The sequence below is a fragment of the Rhopilema esculentum genome, chromosome 15, assembly GCF_057945365.1.
Source record: "Rhopilema esculentum isolate cy_ngs chromosome 15, ASM5794536v1, whole genome shotgun sequence".
NCBI classification, from domain to species: domain Eukaryota; kingdom Metazoa; phylum Cnidaria; class Scyphozoa; order Rhizostomeae; family Rhizostomatidae; genus Rhopilema; species Rhopilema esculentum.
In genome coordinates, this window is record NC_142829.1 from 2469843 (window position 1) to 2487844 (window position 18002).

Consider the following 18002-nt stretch of genomic DNA (forward strand, 5'->3'; position numbering starts at 1 on the left):
AAAAAAGCGTCGTTATTGATTTAAAAAAATTTGGTCCTGGTACAATTTACTTACATTGATCATTATTATAGCATTATATTTTACCGCACGCAATCTAGTATATTTATGGTTTGCCACAATCAAGATAAAGCACAGAACTTTATGAAGAAATTATTTATTCTATCTTGCTTCCAGAGATTGTAAATCATTTAATAATCGCGCACTACCTATCCTATTGTTTTCACATACATCTGAGAAATCTCTCGAGAATCTTGACTCGAGTGATCCTGATTCAGGGCTATCGAAAGGGGGACTGGGGGTTTGAGCATCCCTAATAATTGTCAAACTGTATTTTATTTCCTTTATAACTATAACAGTTTGTTGAATGGGAGCAAAACAATTCTTCACAAATAGCATTGGGACAACTAAATTACTTTAATTGACGGACCTTTTTATTCAATATTTTATGATTACCATTTTGTGGATGACGGATATGCTAGCGTCTCTCAAATATATATATATAAACATATATTAGATTACTATTTATACGATACCTGCAGAAGAGCGGGCTTTAACATCTGTTTATCAGTCGTGCATCAACATTGATTATCACCCTTAATAAACCTGTGCGTAGTAACCATATACACATTTGGTTAATGTACATTAATAGTATAAGAATTTCATTTTCTATCAAAAGCCTAACGACAAATAATTTTTGCATACTTCAAGCAGCTAATGACAGAAGTTACAAACAGAACAAAACGAAGACAAGAATGTAATTTACTAAAATACGTGTAAATCAAAGAGTTGATGTTTTTGTAACCCGTTTCAACTTCGCGATTTGAATTATTTGGTTGTGTAAGTTCTGCTTTTTCATTTTGTTTCGAGTAGCTATTTTATAGGCACTGATTTACAAACTGATAAACATTTTGATCACAAATTTAGTTATTTTTTAGTAAGTAAATTGATTTTGTTCTTTCTTTGAAGTGATTGAAGTTTTTGTGATGCGATGATTTTTTTAGAAACGTTTTTCTCTTCCAGCGATATTTAGTTTGCATCTCATGAGACAATGTATTTCATCTTCCATCTCCCCACATGTTATACAGATCCGTTGATCTGGGCTCTTTTTTGCCCCAACCGTAAACTCGCAAAAATGGGAAAGTTTTCGAATTTTGATGCTTCCAGTTTGGTGGAAAACGACTCATTAAAGCAATTTTTACTACAACCTTATTCTTAGAATAAATAAGGGTCCGCGCCACAGGGGGGCGGGGCTGGCCATAGCCCCCCACTTTTTTGCAGATAAAGTAATTTTAGAGCTGCAGTAAAAGAGTAAAAGGGGTAAGAAGCCTTTGCCCCTACTTTTCATAGCCTCCCCCCCCCACTTTCAAATTCGTGGCGCGGGCCCTGTAACGCTATTTGACCGATTATGATCGATTTTCTGGTCATTCCCCTACCCAACCTTGAAACATTGTTATATGGAGATTCTCATCATTCCCCTACCCAACCTTGAACCATTGTTATGTGGAGTTTGGCTCCAGTCGAAGGGGATCAAGTCGAAATGAAAATGAAAGCAAACAAGTAAAACACCATTGACTATCATTGATTTTTTATTGATGCCATCACATTGATTGATTCAAGTTTACTGAGTAAGCACAAAATATGACGTATCTGCTAAGTAAGGAACAGAATTAATAAATCTTGGGAGTGACACACCCCAACCCCCGTAGCACCGTCCCTGGAATCACTCCACTCCATCCGGTTGAGTGAGATTGACGGGGTCCATGTTTACCTGTGAATTCAGCCCCTGCGAAGGCCATTGGTTTTACAAGTGGTTTGCAACGTGGGCCTACTTAAAATATAATTAATTTTGCCGGAGGGCTTGATTAGGTTCTGAACCTTCAAAGCGACCTATAATGACAGAAGCAACTAAAGCAACATCAGTGGCGATAGACATGAAGAAAAATTCTCAAGCAGCGGCAAATAAGTCACTCAAGTACTGGAGTCTCTTTGTCCTCACCATTCAAAATGCTTCATTGATATTATTGATAAGGTATTCGAGAATTTTACCTGGCGATAGATACATAACAAGTACAGCAGTGGTGTTAGCAGAGGTAAATTGAAGCTATTCTTGTCCTAACTGATTCAATGTTTGCATTCAGTCACGGTTTACCTGTTTTTTATGAAGATAGTCATACACAATCCGAAAAATGACAACGTGTCTAAAGATTTGCTTGGTTCCTGTTTTTGAAAGATTTCATTTGAGACGAGAAAAAATAGCACGACAAGTGTAGCCTATTTAAGTCTCCAAAAAGCATCTTGCTATTCGCAAGAAATATTGGGAAATTATGAGATGAAATGTCCTTACAAGCAATTTTATCATTTGCTTGATTGGTAGTTAAAATACCCAGTTAAAACGTTGGAAGTTACCTTATTCTTACAATTATGGAAACAGGACCTTTTTTGCAAGACTTAAGCATGTCGTGTCCATGTCTTCAAGTTGGTAGGTTGTTAACTGTGTAGCTCATGTAATGAATTATTATAGGATTTAATTGTATATAGATTTGATTCAATTGATGCTTTAATTGTATAAAGGGTTGTCTTTTTTCTTTAATGTTGTTATTGTAATTTTTGATTTAATAATTGAATTTTGAACAACTTACTTAAGCGACGTAACGTGTAATTAATTGATTTGCTGAAAAAAATGCCCACAAAAGCAAGCAAATTTGCTGACAAATGACATAATTTTACCAACAATTGACCAATACCTAGGGGGGCTATTGTCCCCCCCCACACCCCCACAATTTCTGCCACTGCTGTTTAACAAAATAATTCTTCATTGTGTGTCTGTTAGGCTGATGCTTCACAAATAATTGTTACTTACAAAAACTGATTTTTTATGTCTTTCTCTAAATTTCACATTCTTTTTTCTTTGTAGCTATTGAAGGTCCTTGCATGTCTTGGCATCACATTAATTCAAATAAAGAGCATACCTGAATGGGTACGATTTTTGCATGGCAATATTTTGTCACAGCCATTAGATACCTTAAAAGTTGCAGTTCCATCACTGATCTATGTTGTTCAGAACAACTTGCAGTATGTTGCAATATCAAATCTTGATGCAGCAACCTTTCAAGTTACATACCAGCTTAAAATATTAACCACAGCTATCTTCTCTGTGGTGATGCTTGGCAAGAAATTAAACCGAATGAAATGGGTCTCACTTATAATTTTGTTCTTTGGTGTTGCCATGGTGCAGCTACAGCCTACAAATATTTCAACAAAGAAAACACCAACATCAGCTGATAGCTCTCAAAATCCACTCATTGGATTGGGTGCTGTAATTGCCTCAAGTCTGTGCTCTGGATTTGCTGGTGTTTACTTTGAAAAGATTCTCAAGGGAACAACTGGATCAATTTGGCTAAGGAATATTCAGATGGGAATTTTTGGGGTTTTTCTTGGTATAATCGGAATGTTTGCTAATGACGGGGCTGCTGTGAAAGAAAAAGGCTTCCTGTTTGGTTACAATACACTTGTTTGGATTGTTATTTTCATGCAAGCATTTGGTGGACTTTTAGTGGCTGTGGTAGTCAAGTATGCAGATAACATTCTGAAGGGTTTTGCAACTTCCTTTTCTATTATAGTGTCCTGTATTGTTTCAGTTTATATATTTAGTTTCACTGTCAGTGTTCAGTTTTTAATTGGGGCATTTATGGTTATTTCGGCTATAGTGTTGTATTCTCGTCCTGAGTAGAGAATCTCAATGTTATGAAACAAGTTTCAATATACATCTTAGCAATTTGTTTTTGTACATATATGATGTATCACACTCATCAATTAGTATGTTTTCATAACATGTTTTTCTTAACACTTACTTTTCAAAATTAAAACCCAAAAGTCTCAAAGTTATAATATTTCTGGCAATTTATTATAATTAATATTTGTTTGTAGCTTTCCCCCTCAAATTAGCCCCTTCCTGCTCAGATCACCCTCTCCATCCCCCTCAAATAGCCAGCTCTCCCATCAAACAGCCCCTCTTCCTCTCAAACCAGCCCCTCAAGAAATCTATATTAAGAAAGATGGTAGCTGCACATCCAGTATTTTACACAAATCATGCTTTTTTTTCCGCCAAAATGTTCCTTATGAAAACATAATATATTTTCTATAGAGTTAGTAATTTATAACGTTTGGAATCCCTGGCAACACTATAACTAAATTTGTCCTAAAATATTAGTATTTTTGTGAAACAAAGTTGGTACTTAATATTCAGCAAGATTTTGCAATAGTATAGCTTGAGTGAGACTTTATCCTTATGTTGCAGAGCTTAGTAAATAGTTATGTACCTTAAAATATCTTTTTTTTGTCAAATTGACCTAATATAAAATATATATGATATTCTAGAATAATATGGAAGTTTTGTAAATGATTCTCTTGTAGCCAATTATGTAATTCCATTGAAACAGCAGCTTTAGATAGTTGCTTCAAAGAAAGGCAACTCAACAAAAAGTAACAATGCAAATAAAATACTACTGATCAGAACGCACAAAATCCTCTTGCTTAAATACTCCATACCTCAAAAGCTTCAATTGCTATGTATTTGAAATGATAATGTTTTATCATTTTTGAAGAGTTTGATACAAAAGTATATATAGAAAGAATATACTTCTTTCAATAAGCATTGTTAGGGTTCGTACTTTAAATGATGTTACATCAGGTTTTTCTAACTTTTTTATTTAGTTTTGTGCATTTAATGATTTTCAGTTTGATCATACCACCAACATCCATACCAGCTCTGAATAAGCCCTGATTATGCAGATCTGGAAAAAAAGCAAAAATGAAAGTAAACTGTAGGTTAGTGTAATTCTTCAAAATTTTCTACAAGCATAGCAACTCATCAAAAGTTGACTGGATAATTTTACAACCATTAAAAACATCTCTAGCCTGTTCCCTTGCCTGTTCACCCATAAAGCATGAAACTCAGAATAACAACTTAAAACATTCCTGTTCTATAAGTCAACAGAATGTACAGCTCTGCCTATATGACTCATCAATTTTATGACAGACCAGTAAACATAAATTTTTATTGTGTTTATAGATAGCCATGTAATATTTTAGCTCACCATATAAACAGCCATGGAATTCTCAATCTTGTCAAAACGTATTTTAACAGCAAATCAAAGCCAGAGTAATGTATTTTTCTAAGAGCATATGGCACTATCATTTGAAATTAAGAATTTCTGATAATCTATGAGATATGAGACTGGTAATCTATGGAAGTGCTCACAATGGCCTGAGCCCAAAAATTATTTGTGGATAAAAATGAAGTACAAACAATTTCTTTTTGTCAAATGGAGATTTGTCTATTTGAAGGATGGGTTGGTAAACAAACCATATTTGCTTAACCAATGAAGCTGTTCAGAATTATTTTCTTCAGTATTGACATTGACATATTCTTCAGTCTTCCATAATCTCAAATGCTTTTTTAAAATAGAGGCAGACCTATTTGTTTCATGGGGATGATCACTTTTGCCATTGCCTTCAACCAAATCACTTGCACATGCTTTTGACAGCTCTTGTTAAAAATGTCTCACCCCCAAGAGCAATTACAGAAAGCTTAGTTTAGCATTCCTGAGACAAAGGTAATTACATTATATATCACTTACATCAAAATATTTGTTTACAAATCTGCAGTAGCCACGCATTTACAAGATCAAAGGCTGAAAATCATGAGTATCTGAAACCCTAATAACCCCTCAGGCCCTGGAGGGCTTCCCTGGGAATCAACCTTGTTGAAGGCAGTTCTTCTCCTTTGTGGAATATTATTCAAGGAAAGGCTTGAATAGAGGGCACACATGTAGTAAGAAACCCCAGGAAAAAACTTATGGTCCAAACCAATACAAAGAGCCTTCTCATTGAGTACGCCGAGGAGTTTCTTGACAAAAATTTTTTGGCTGAGAGAACAATACAATAGGCTTGCTAATGTGGCAGTCTGTTATAATTTGTTTCAATGATTAATGAAAATGAGCTTTCTGGGATGTGTTTGAAAATACTGTCACAATATGAGACACCAGGGAATACTTCAAAGCTGACCTGTAAACAGGCACTTGAGGAGATTTTGCTGAGAAAAATTGGATTATATTGTGGTGAACTAAGTCAATAAGAAAGGTTTCAGCTTTTTCTGTTGACAGAGACAAAGATTCTGTTGATCTTGAATAGGTTTCAAGCTAGGTCTATTGTCTGACCAAAGTTTGGTTAGTTTTTTGAGATTACCAGATTTAATGCAATATACTTATAAATCTATTTGTCTAGTTAAAAGAATGAAAATCATATTCAATAAGAAACCGCATACCCTGCATTTATGGTAACTCCTTTGCGAATCTGACCCCATCCAATAAGCCTGGAAATGAATTGAAGTGTATCACTACAACAGTAAACATAAAAGTGGGATATAAAAATGGAAAAATGTCAGGTTGCTACTTGCAAGCACTTAAAGGGAATGAACAGATATAGAACTTGTTAACCTAGACACATCTATTAATAGGCAACAAATCATGATAACTTTCCCTTTTCTTTCCAGAAATTCCAAACAATTTTGTCCTTGGGAAACCGCTCAATGCCAATTCAAATAAAATATAATTTGAAATTATTTCTAAAACACTGGGATACATGTTCGTTGATTCTCTTTAATTCACCAAAAATGAATTGAAGCAGTGGCAGTTTACAGCGGTACTAGTGGTACCAGTCTAGTTCCATTTTATTTTAAAAGCTTGAAATAATTTTGGATTGTATGATTTTTATTTTTTCTACGATAATTGAATTAATGGCAAAAAAGAAAGAGCAGCGGAAATACACCCATTTCTTAATTCTGAACCTCCTTATCTTACTTCTCATTGAAAGATTGGCTTTGAATAAGCCCTTTATGTACATAGCCGTACTAGACTTTATTCATCCATTACTAAAGAAGTCTGTCCCATTGTCATTTGTGACTCAACCTGAGGTAAAACTGTTTGTTTTCCACAATGCAACAATGACAAAATCGTTTGTACTAGATTCCTCTTTCTATGATAAAATGCTGCGAATCCATTTAACCCCTGCAGCTGGCAATATCACATGACATCAAACAAACTGAGGTATTGTATGAAAACTTCTGACCTGTCATCAAAAGACAATTTGGCCATATTAGCTATAAAACAAAAATATTCCAGACAACGCCCCTGTGCAACCCTTTCTGGTTCGCTCTGCTTAAATTTTTTCTTGCTTTACTGGTATCATCTTATTTCCGTCCCAACCACCACTGAATTGAAATTATGATATCCTTCAACTAGAAAAAGCTTTGATTTCTTACTGTTTCACATTATCCAAGTTATGTGTCATAAAAACCACAGCCAAATACAAAACCAAGTCTTAAGGTAAAAGTTTAATGTGTACTAGATTTTTTATTTCACAGAATTGTAAGTATTTTGGAATCTAAATGAGCCTATAACAGCAGATAATATGAAGATGGTTGCATTTGTCTTACTCACCTCCAATGACTTTCAACTCTCCTACTAAGAGCTATCTTCTCTCCAATCTCTGTGCATACAGGCTGAGTCAATACAATCCTTGCCAAATCTTTCTTCACAGCAATAACTCTGCCTCCTGTTGATAATGAGCCTATATTCACCATGAGAACCTCATTCTTTGCAAGTTTTTGAATCTTTGCACCTTTCTTATCTCCTTCAGTTTTTACACCCAGCAGTCGTCTCAGTAAATGATAATTAATTTCAAACTCGGTATAGATTTCAGGCAAAGCACCAACAGCACCAAGGACCTGTATGTGGATATAACAATAATCATTATATATATGATATATGGCCAAAGACACTAATAATATTATATTATTAGTGTCTTTGGGCATGAAAATCTTCTAGACATATTTTGCACCACTATCGCCATCATTATCATCATCAAAAAAGGTATCAGAGTTAGTCTAACACACTATATTGCCTGGTAAACAATTCCAAATAGGGAAAATGTCAAAAAGAGAATTTAACAACTTCCCAAAACTCATTTTTAAAAAAGTTCCTTAAACTATATGCGAAGAACTGTTTAAATTCTTTCCATTCAGTATTATTGCACAACATTTACTTTGGGTAATACAGAAGAGTTAGTGGATTAAGAGCCTGCAGGCTGAAATTATGAGACTTGACTCCTATTTTATAAGAATGGAATCTGAATAGATTCTTATTTGTAAAGATCACAAAATTACATTACAGCTCTAGTTGCTTGGTCATTGAATCTTTATCTGATTTTGTAGGTAGAAGTGGCGCCACGAGGGGTAACATTTTGGCAATGTACATTAATTGATGTCATCCTTTGATTTTCAAACTGCCTTTTCATAGCCAACAGTTAGTTATGTGCGTTCCTCTCAAGTAAAATTGGTTTTCCTTGATTGTAAGAGGCCGTTTTCTAGTGCTAAAAGGGCATGGCCTAAATCTTGTTTCCCCCCCACCCCACCCAGAGCATAGTGGCTGGTGCCGCCATTGTTTGCAGGTGCTTTAGAACACTTTAAATAAACTCAGTATTCAGTTATCTGTTCAGTATTTCAAAATCTTTCAATTTATGCGCTAAAAGTGCTGTACTGTTCACATTTTGATTCAATTCAAGTCTTTGGTCGACTCCTTTTTACTCAACTTCCTCACTTGTAGCCCCAGTAAAAACATAAAAAATACTTGCAGTTAGAATTGCAACAAAAGAAATTTGTGAAAGCCCTACATGAAATAAGAACCTATTTATTTAAGAGCCTAAACAGCACCATTTTCCGTGAAATACCAAATATATATATACTTAGTCAGCCTGACTTGCAAAATTCCAGTTTTATTATATGCCAATGTTTACTGTACATAAATGACATACCTGACCAACCATACGGTCACCTCTACACAGAGTTGGGTCAATTTTTGTACCAACACCTGAAAAAAATTAACAAAATTTAAACAGCAAATATGCTAGAAAACTACTTTGTTGCTAAAATTTTTCTTTATATTGGAGCATAAATGTTAGAAGATAACCTACAGGCAAATGAAAAAGAAATATTTAATATCATAAAACAAAATGTTGAGAACAAAAACTGTCATGCTTTTGCAAGAAATTTAACTTGGAAAAAGTTTTACTATTTTACAACTATAGTCCTATAACATGCACAGCTCAAATACTTGACTGTTTTTAGGGAAACAGGGTATTGATTTGAAGGGGATTCGCATTAGCTTTAAATCATTTTTACCGATCATATCCGAAAAAAACAAAACTAGATTGCGAGAAAAAAATTCAGTTTAACTTTTATTACCTAGTCAGTTGTTAGTTCACTATTCAAGCACCTAAAGTCAATATAAAGACAAATTTATTTGTCACCATCATATCCTTGTTCCTCGCCATTCGCTTCATAGACAGGGATTCACATTTGCAGACCTATCAAGTTCCACACATTTTGTGCATGGCACATGCATTTTGTCTTTTGTAACAATCGCATGAATCAAAGCAGAATTCTCAAACATTTTGCAATAAAGTTCTCGTTTTCTTCAAATTATTCAATTTTTCCTTTCTTCAGTCATAATCCTACAAAACCCTCTTTCCTAACAAGGAAAAGTAAATGACAAGATAACAGGGAACCCGCACATATCAAGTGATTGATATCATATTTATATGGGAGATAGCTCAATATAACCACTTCTTTTCTTGCCTAAATGAGCATCCCTCTTAAGTTAGAGTCAGACTATACTGGATTCCTATTGGAGTGGAGTAACTTGTTTTCTGGAGCTATTTGCAGTAATACATTTGTTCTGAATAAAAACTGCATAAAATGGCAAAAAACAAGACTGAAAATAAAGAGAAAAAGAAAAGTGTTAAAGCATATTTGTCTGAGACAGAAAGGAATTAAATATAAATCCGAAAATGTTTGGATGATATTTATTAGGTGTTATCCAATAGCCAGCCCTTGTCTGCTAATGATAAAAAAGTGTGTCAAAGTTTATTTTGAGGGATACACATTTGAGGATTCCTGCGATTCAAACCAAACTTGTAAAGAAGAAAATTTCCTAACCAATTAATCCTCCAGGGGCAGCAAATTGCAGATCATTGTGTTCTGCAAATAGTGACACAATTTTTGAAAATATAGGCTGACATTTCAGCTTTCCATCACCATCCTTGGAAACTATTCCTGGTCGAATTTCAATTTCTTGTCCTACCTGAAATTTCAAGTTAACAAGATAAGTATCAATTCTGCATATGTACAATGAATTGATATTCTCAACTGTTGTATCTTTGAGGAAGGTTATAAACAGGGTGTTTCCAAAATAAATAATCAGCTAGAATCCGTTTATTGGTCTGCAAAATGAGCAAGAAGTCCACTTTGCCTTTAGAAGTGAAGATCAAAGTAAAACAGCTGGTAATTTCTGAAAGCAGAGAACACAATTTTATAGGAGCACCCAACGTAAAACTGAAGAACGCGAAGACTAACAAAAAGAGTTCTTAACACATGAAAAGCACGTAACAATAGTAAAGAAAAGGTTCTTTTGTTATAGCTGATTATTGAACACAGTGCAATGTTTCGCATCGCAGGCCATAAGTCTTTCAGTGTCCCAAAAAATTTGGCTGTAATATTCTAAAGTCAAAAAGCAATGCCGCAGCACAGCTACACACCACTAAACAATTTATCCCAATTGCAACAGTGCTGGAAACAGAAAAAAACCTAATATTAATTAAAGAATTTAACATAATAATTTTCTTGATAGAAATTATAAAAGGTTGATAATGAAATAAAGGAAAAATGACCTTTAATACTCCTCTTAGAATACTCCCCCCAGCAACACCACCTTTTAGGTCATCTACTTCACAACCAGGCTTATTCACATCAAAGGACCTGATAACTGGTGGAAAAAAATTGATATGTATATATATTACATCAAACACAATTACAACAATGGGTCTACAAAGATTATTGTTAACTGAATTGATACTTTGTGCTCAAAGCATTAAACTTTCTGATCCAGAATAAATAGGGACAGTGACAAATACTTGGTCAAATATGGGGGGGGGGGGAAGTTTATTGTTTTGATAAGATGATGTCATATATGTCCATTAACTTAAAACAAAAGACCATTTTCTTTCTAAAAAATGTTCAAAATTTTCTCCAAGAATTCAATTTTTTTTGCTCTGTAAACAATGTCTAATTCATCTGGTTATCTTTTCTTCTTTTCTTCTATATCATTGATTTCTCTGATTACTTATCACTGTAGTGCTACAGACATCTGACAAAATTTGATAAATAATTACATACATATAATTACATATATATTATATATCATATAATGTCAATAAAAAATCAAAATAAAGTTTACCTATAAGTCTTGGCTCTGATGTAAAGTCTCTGATTGGAATAGGAACTTTCTTGCAGATGTATTCGCAAATGACCTCAATGTTGTATTTCAGCTGAGCAGATATTGGAATAACTGGAGCTTTCTCTGCTATCGTTCCTTAAAAATCATATTTTGTGGCATTAAACATATACTGTAATTGGCAGATTTTCATAACATGTTCAAACTAGAGACGACAAATGTATCAGCAAACACACAACATAAATGGTGGAAGATAAGCTTCACTGCAATTTAAACTGAGGTAAAGCAGGGTCATCACATAGTTCTTCTTCTTTCAACGTTGCTATGCAACAAATGTTATCAATTTAAAATGTTATCATCAAATTACACATCAATGTGTGCATTTACTGCTAGTTGGTAGTGTATGAAAGACAACTGTGAGAGGACCGAAAAAATGTTTTTATAGTAGCCTGTGCCATGTGCTGAAAAGAGTCAAGAAACTCTAGGGTAAGACTTAATGCTTCACATTCATATGGAAAACATGTTCAATATTTCCTTGGATCTAATGATTGGACTAGCAATTAGATTTATGTATGAGCTGCTCCACAGAATATAACTCAACCCTAGCAGAGTGTATGCTCTGACATTGTCCTTTTGGTAACCATCCATCTATCACAAAAAGTGGCTTTGATACATTAAAACAAAGAAGCCTTGCATTTTAGTAGGAATTTGTTTAAGAACATTCAATTAATTACTACCAAAAGTATGAATTTGTTGTGGTTATTCAATAAAACGCCATAGGCAACCTCAGATGGCAGAAAATCATCAAATGGAGGGGTTCAATTCGAGAATTTATGGTAGCAGTGGAGGCTTATTCGAAGGGGGTGCTTATTCGAGGGGGGAGGGCTTGTTGACAATTTATAGTTCTAGGGTGGGGGCTTATTTGAGGGAGGGCTTTTTTAAGGAGGGGGGCAATTTGAGGATTTGCGGTAAGTAGATATTCACATTAAATATTCTGAACCAAGATATATATATATCAGTCCTTACACGTTTTGGACATTATAGGCTGCTTATACTCTTAGGAGCTTTAGAAGAAAAATGTTTTTATATGTTATGTTGCCATGTTTGATGCTATTTTCAGATAAAATACAGATGACAAAAAACAATACCTTCAACAAATCTTGCTATTTGCTCAGATTGCTCTCTAGCTTGACTTTCTTTCACTAAATCGACTTTATTTTGCAATATTAGAATGTGCTCCAGTTTCATTATTTCAATAGCAGCTAAGTGCTCTGATGTCTGCGGCTGTGGACAAGATTCATTTCCAGCAACAAGTAACAAAGCTGCATCCATAACAGCTGCTCCGTTCAACATGGTAGCCATAAGAATATCATGCCCAGGACAGTCAACAAATGAGATATGCCTACAAGAAAATTCTAGCAATGCAAACAATTTATTTGAAAAAATTCAGCTCTTTGCAAAAAAAATCATGCTTACTTTACATTTTGATAGTTATTTCTTGAGCCATGGCCAAACAAAATGAGCCCCAATTGTGTAGCACTCAACATATGAAATGCACATGTTTAATGATGCTTGACATTGTTATTCGATTGAAAATGTTTAACTTGTAGATTGCCCTTTATGAGCCAAGTAAACAAAATGTTCCTAAAGAAATCAATGCTGCAATATGGATAAATTAGAAATTTCAATATATTATTTACCTCATTAGTCTGAACTTTCCATTACAACCAATTCTGTCACATGGAAAAACATCCTCCTTGCTGCTTCCACAAGAGCGATAACAAACAGGCTTTGGACAGGATTGCGAATCACATTTGTAAATCTATAAAAAGGTTAAACCATCAAATAGAAAGCTTTACTTACATTTTCTTTGATTCTTACCATAACGTTTCTAACAAAGAAAGTCAAATGCTATTTGAAAAACAAAAACAGATTTGAATGATTTAGAGTGAACAGAATTTCAACATACCTTGGCATTTGCATAACCCAATTTGATTGTAATGTTTCTTACTAATTCATTCTTAAACCTGACAGTCTAGAAAAGAAAAGAAAGGCACTTGATTTATTAAAAATACATTTCAGCATCTCAAGTAAGAAAAACAGTTTTGTATCTCAGAACATTAGGTAAAATGTCAAACCTACCTGTATTAAACCATTTGCTGCAATTTTTCAAACATTTTAATGCACTTACTAGTACCCATTAAAGAAAAAGGCAGACCAGAGGACCATGGTGCTTTGCAAGAACATTTGTTTCTAACTTAAAACCTTTACTGAAAAGTGCCCAACTCTGAAGTTCAAAATACAACTTCTGATCTGGTTTCTTGAAACTAATCAGACTTTAACTGGTAAAAAGAGCTGCAAGAGTTGCAAAAACTTCTCTTAATTGCAAAAAATAATTTAGAATCATACACATTAGCAGCAGCTAATAAATCGACTTAAAGCTTGAAAATTTGAAAAACTCTGAATGGATTCCATACAAATGACTAATAAATAATAATATAGCTTATGTAGGGACCTAATGCCCCATAGTATCATTATAACTTACACCTAGCATCGACCTTGAACCCATAGTAACACAAGCAATGACACATTTAAGGGTGCACACATCAAGAAAGAAAAGTCACAAAACAACATATCTTACTAGCTCAACGTTTTCTTTATGTTAAAACAGTTCCAACTCTTAACAAAAGCAAAATATACATCATTTAAGAGTTTCTGTTATCAATCATATTGGAAAAAATTAAATTTTCTTGGGTGCTCGAACCAAAAAATTGATTTATCTGACTGAAAATATGCTACCACTATCCTGTTCATAACCAATTTCTAAATCTTGGCAGTAAACATTGTTGACAGTAAACCTTGATGGCAGTAACTCAAGGACGAAAATTTTGGTTCTGATATATTGAACAGATAAAATGAAGATTTTTGAATATTTCATTAAAAGCTTTATTCACCTGTACTCCTGAGATTGCTTTAACAACTGTTGACTTTCCATGAGCCACATGTCCAATTGTACCTATAATTTACAAATGTCCAATAATTTACCATCAAATAGATAGATCGGATATTTAGAAAATTAGAGAAAAAAGAATAGTAACGAATGCTATGGAAAACAATAAAAGATACCATATAATAATCATTGATGTAAATGTCATAAGTTAAAAAATTCTAATTAAAAGTTTTCTACATATGATTATAACCGATATCAAAGCAGACAATCATATAAGCTTTGTTGTTATATGCTTAGGCATTTCAATCGAATATGACAACCATTATTTATCTAGAAACAATGGCATACACTTGGTCATATATTGGGGGGGGGGGAGGGGGCAAGCCTTTTGTTTTAATAAGATGGTATCTTACATTTCCCATTGTTTTAGAGCAAAAGACTATTGTCCTCTAAAGTATGGGGGCAGTTGCCTCCCTTGCCCCACCCCCAGATGTCTGCCACTGACTAGATAGAAACCACACTGTAATCATTTGAAGAAAGCTGAACGATAGCATTTGTATGTGTTGTCCAACTTTACTCTGAGAAAATACACCTGAAGATACACAAGAATTTATACCCAGGTTTCTACTAATGGCCCTTTTCACTGGTTCTCTACTAATGACCCTAATATTTCTAATCAAATTCGACATATTCTCCTAAGGGTAAAGTTAATTGGTGAATTTAAAAAAAGATCAGTCCTTTGGCTATTTCGGAAATTAATATTCTCTGTAATTCTGACAAGGCATTAGGCCTTTTTTAAGTGGCATTTAGAAAAAAAGATAAACATTTTAACACATCACAAAATTCACAATACAAATCAGTAAAAATTTTGCTCTCAAAATAAATGAAGGTTAGTGATATTTTGCACACCTTGAAAGCAGCAGGCGTATGCTAGGCCGAAGCCCAAGAAAGCTTGCCAAATGACTATTGATTTAAAAACGACCTCAATTTAATTATATGCTTACCAATATTTATAGTGGCTTGTCTGCTAATGACCTCAGGAGACAATGGGTGAAGTCTTGAGACATCCTAAAACATGCAGGAAATTAACAATTAGTTTAGAGAAACAAAGAAGATATATGAAACTAAATATCTTGAAGGCTCTTGTGCAGCCTGTATGCTTAGCAGTAGCTGTTTCTTACACTAGGAAGAATTGATGGTGTTCTGTATTTTCATGCAGAAGGATATAAGGTTAGTTTTGGAAGTATAATGGCAAAGCATGTGAATTTTGCAAGAACCTTTATAGTCTAAGAAGGAAATCCACAAAATTGGAGTAAAATGTAACAAAATTTTACAATTCACAAAAAACAGGGAATAAATGATTGAAAACTCTCTGGATTTTTGAAGGAGAGAGGAAGAAAAAGCTCATAGATAAAGAGTTCAAAATTCTGCCTAGATGATAAATTGGGATAGGCAAGATGATTAAAGATATCTGGATGTATGACCTCACTATCAGACCTCCCTAAAAATATTTTGCGCCTGTGAGCACAAACTGTTTTGAAAAAGGTGCCTGCAAAATTTTTTCATGTGTAACGCGTAGGGTATAGATTAATTTAAAATAAGAGACATAAAGTAATTTTTAATGACAAATTTTACACAAATGTAAAAAATAGTTCTTGTAGGCAAATTGATCTCCTTCTAGAATTCTTTTTGGGAAAGTCAGTAGTTTGTTTGCTCTGAGAACAATGACAGCAATGTGACATTAGGTTTAATTTCTTTTTCATGAGTCATTTTTATTGTTCGAAGACCAGAAAATTTTAAAAGAACTACTTTAATAGAAAATTATTTTAGAATAACGATGATTTTATCAACAAAAATAGCAATATAGAGTTTAAATAAACTCAAGCTTACGACAACAAGGAAAATTTGGCCATTATTATTGTATTCATTCAAAAACATTTGAAGCGATATGGTCCTTAATTTTGTTCGATCAACGAACGAAATGGCAGTCGGTTATATTGCTTGATATTGTTTGACACTATAATTAATTATAGTTTCAGTATTTTTAATATGTGGACAATTTATTATTCGCTCGCGCAGTTTAGCGAGGCCTGCTCACTATACTACGACCTTATGCTACATTATGCTATAAAGCACTGGGATAAAAATATAATTATGGGATCAACTTACTCTTTTTGTATTCGAGCACAAATATTTGCCTGTTTTTCATTACTGTACTTATTTGTGAGATGGAAAACCAATAAAGAGGGTCTCTCACTACTGGGAAAAATTCAAAATCAAATAAAGAAACAGAAATTAAATAAAAAAATTGCCCGAAACTTAAGCATAAAAGCTTTTGAAAACATCACAAGATTGACAGAAGCAATTAAGTCATTTGAAGTAACAATACAATAAATAAATATTGGACTTATATACAGAATCCTGACTTCACCAAGGTATGGTAGCAGACCTATCGATGGAAGGCCTAAAATAAATCGGTAATGGGAATTTAATACTCACAAGAGTAGACAAATCCTGTTTGGCGAGGTGCGGTTGCATGTTCTTCTGGATACTTTCTGCTTCGTCTGCCATCTTGAACAATTAATCAAACTTAATATAAATAGATAATAGGCCAAATCCCGTGTTCTTTACAGCTTCCTATAATTCGAGTGCATCCGCCATTACGCCTTTGAAGAGGCCACATGAATTCAAGAGCCTGATTCTGATGCAATCGAAATGTAAACGAGGCTTCCTGAAATTTAATCGCTGGTCTCAGACTTTTAGGCACAGTCAATAGAAAAACCACGATAGAAAATATTTTCAGGCCCCCGAAATTTTAATTTCAAACTGGGAGTTGGGTAGCCTGCGTCACAGACCAAAAACTTCACGGAGTTGGGCTAATCAGATCGATTTCGATTTTCCACCGCTACGAAAAATGCTGCTTGAGAAAGTTGCTTGTCCAAATATTTCGAAATAGATGAAAAATACTGAAAAAGATTTACCACGAGTCTAAAGGGCGTGGCCGAAAAAAATCCTTTTTGCCCACCCGTTTTTCGACCTGGCGACGCCACTGATCACACATCACGCTAGCAATTAATTTTTTATTGTCTTCACAACTTTTCACGTCGATAGCAAATAAAATTTTTTAATGTTCCTTAATGTCTATAGATTACTTTACTTCAAAATTTCTAACTGTATCCGTATGAAAAATAGCTACTTTTCAGAATTTGACAATACATTTGCGTTTTTGAAAAGCTGCTATATAAACTTTACCAAAATACCGAGATGTACGGAAACTCTTAAAATTTTGCATCCAGGCAATGAAAAATTCCCGCATTTTACTTTCTAAAATTTAACAGGTCTGTTTTTCTCCAATTTTTAAAATCTACGTATCAACGACAGTTTCTACGAAGACCAAACCTTTCCTCATTAAAAATAGCAATGCAATTTTCACGAATAAATCTCAATCTAAATTCTCCCTGGATAACGTGAAGTCCGCAAATTCATGTGTCATTTATTATCATAATTAACATGAAGTCCTATTTGAAGTTGTGAAAGTATACACTTGTAAAGAGCAAATATATACAAATATTCCTGAACCCAAGAATGCCATAATTCACTGATTTAGGAGCAGCAAAGTCAGATGAACAACTTTGGTATGCAACAGAAACACACTATAACTGTTGTGAAAATTTGAAGTATAGGATTTTACTAGCTGTCATAAA

At 34.0% G+C, this 18002-nt stretch overlaps 2 protein-coding genes across 2 annotated transcripts; one reads left to right on the forward strand and one right to left on the reverse strand.

Moving 5' to 3' along the window:
* The first annotated feature begins 1781 nt into the window (after window positions 1–1781).
* Window positions 1782–4373, forward strand: LOC135685272 (UDP-galactose translocator). Its single transcript, XM_065201153.2, has 2 exons — window positions 1782–2090; window positions 2915–4373. Exons 1-2 carry the CDS (start codon window positions 1893–1895, stop codon window positions 3728–3730), a joined length of 1014 nt encoding a protein of 337 aa, XP_065057225.1. The 5' UTR covers window positions 1782–1892; the 3' UTR covers window positions 3731–4373.
* A 136-nt stretch (window positions 4374–4509) lies between these two features.
* Window positions 4510–16984, reverse strand: LOC135685271 (eukaryotic translation initiation factor 2 subunit 3, Y-linked). Its single transcript, XM_089112570.1, has 13 exons — window positions 16798–16984; window positions 15303–15366; window positions 14303–14364; window positions 13318–13383; window positions 13049–13170; window positions 12497–12750; window positions 11352–11486; window positions 10786–10880; window positions 10055–10199; window positions 8872–8927; window positions 7500–7786; window positions 6326–6373; window positions 4510–4793 (listed from the first exon to the last, which is right to left on the reverse strand). The coding sequence occupies exons 1-13, from the start codon at window positions 16867–16869 to the stop codon at window positions 4784–4786; spliced, it is 1416 nt and encodes a 471-aa protein (XP_088968696.1). The 5' UTR covers window positions 16870–16984; the 3' UTR covers window positions 4510–4783.
* Between the last annotated feature and the right edge of the window lie 1018 nt (window positions 16985–18002).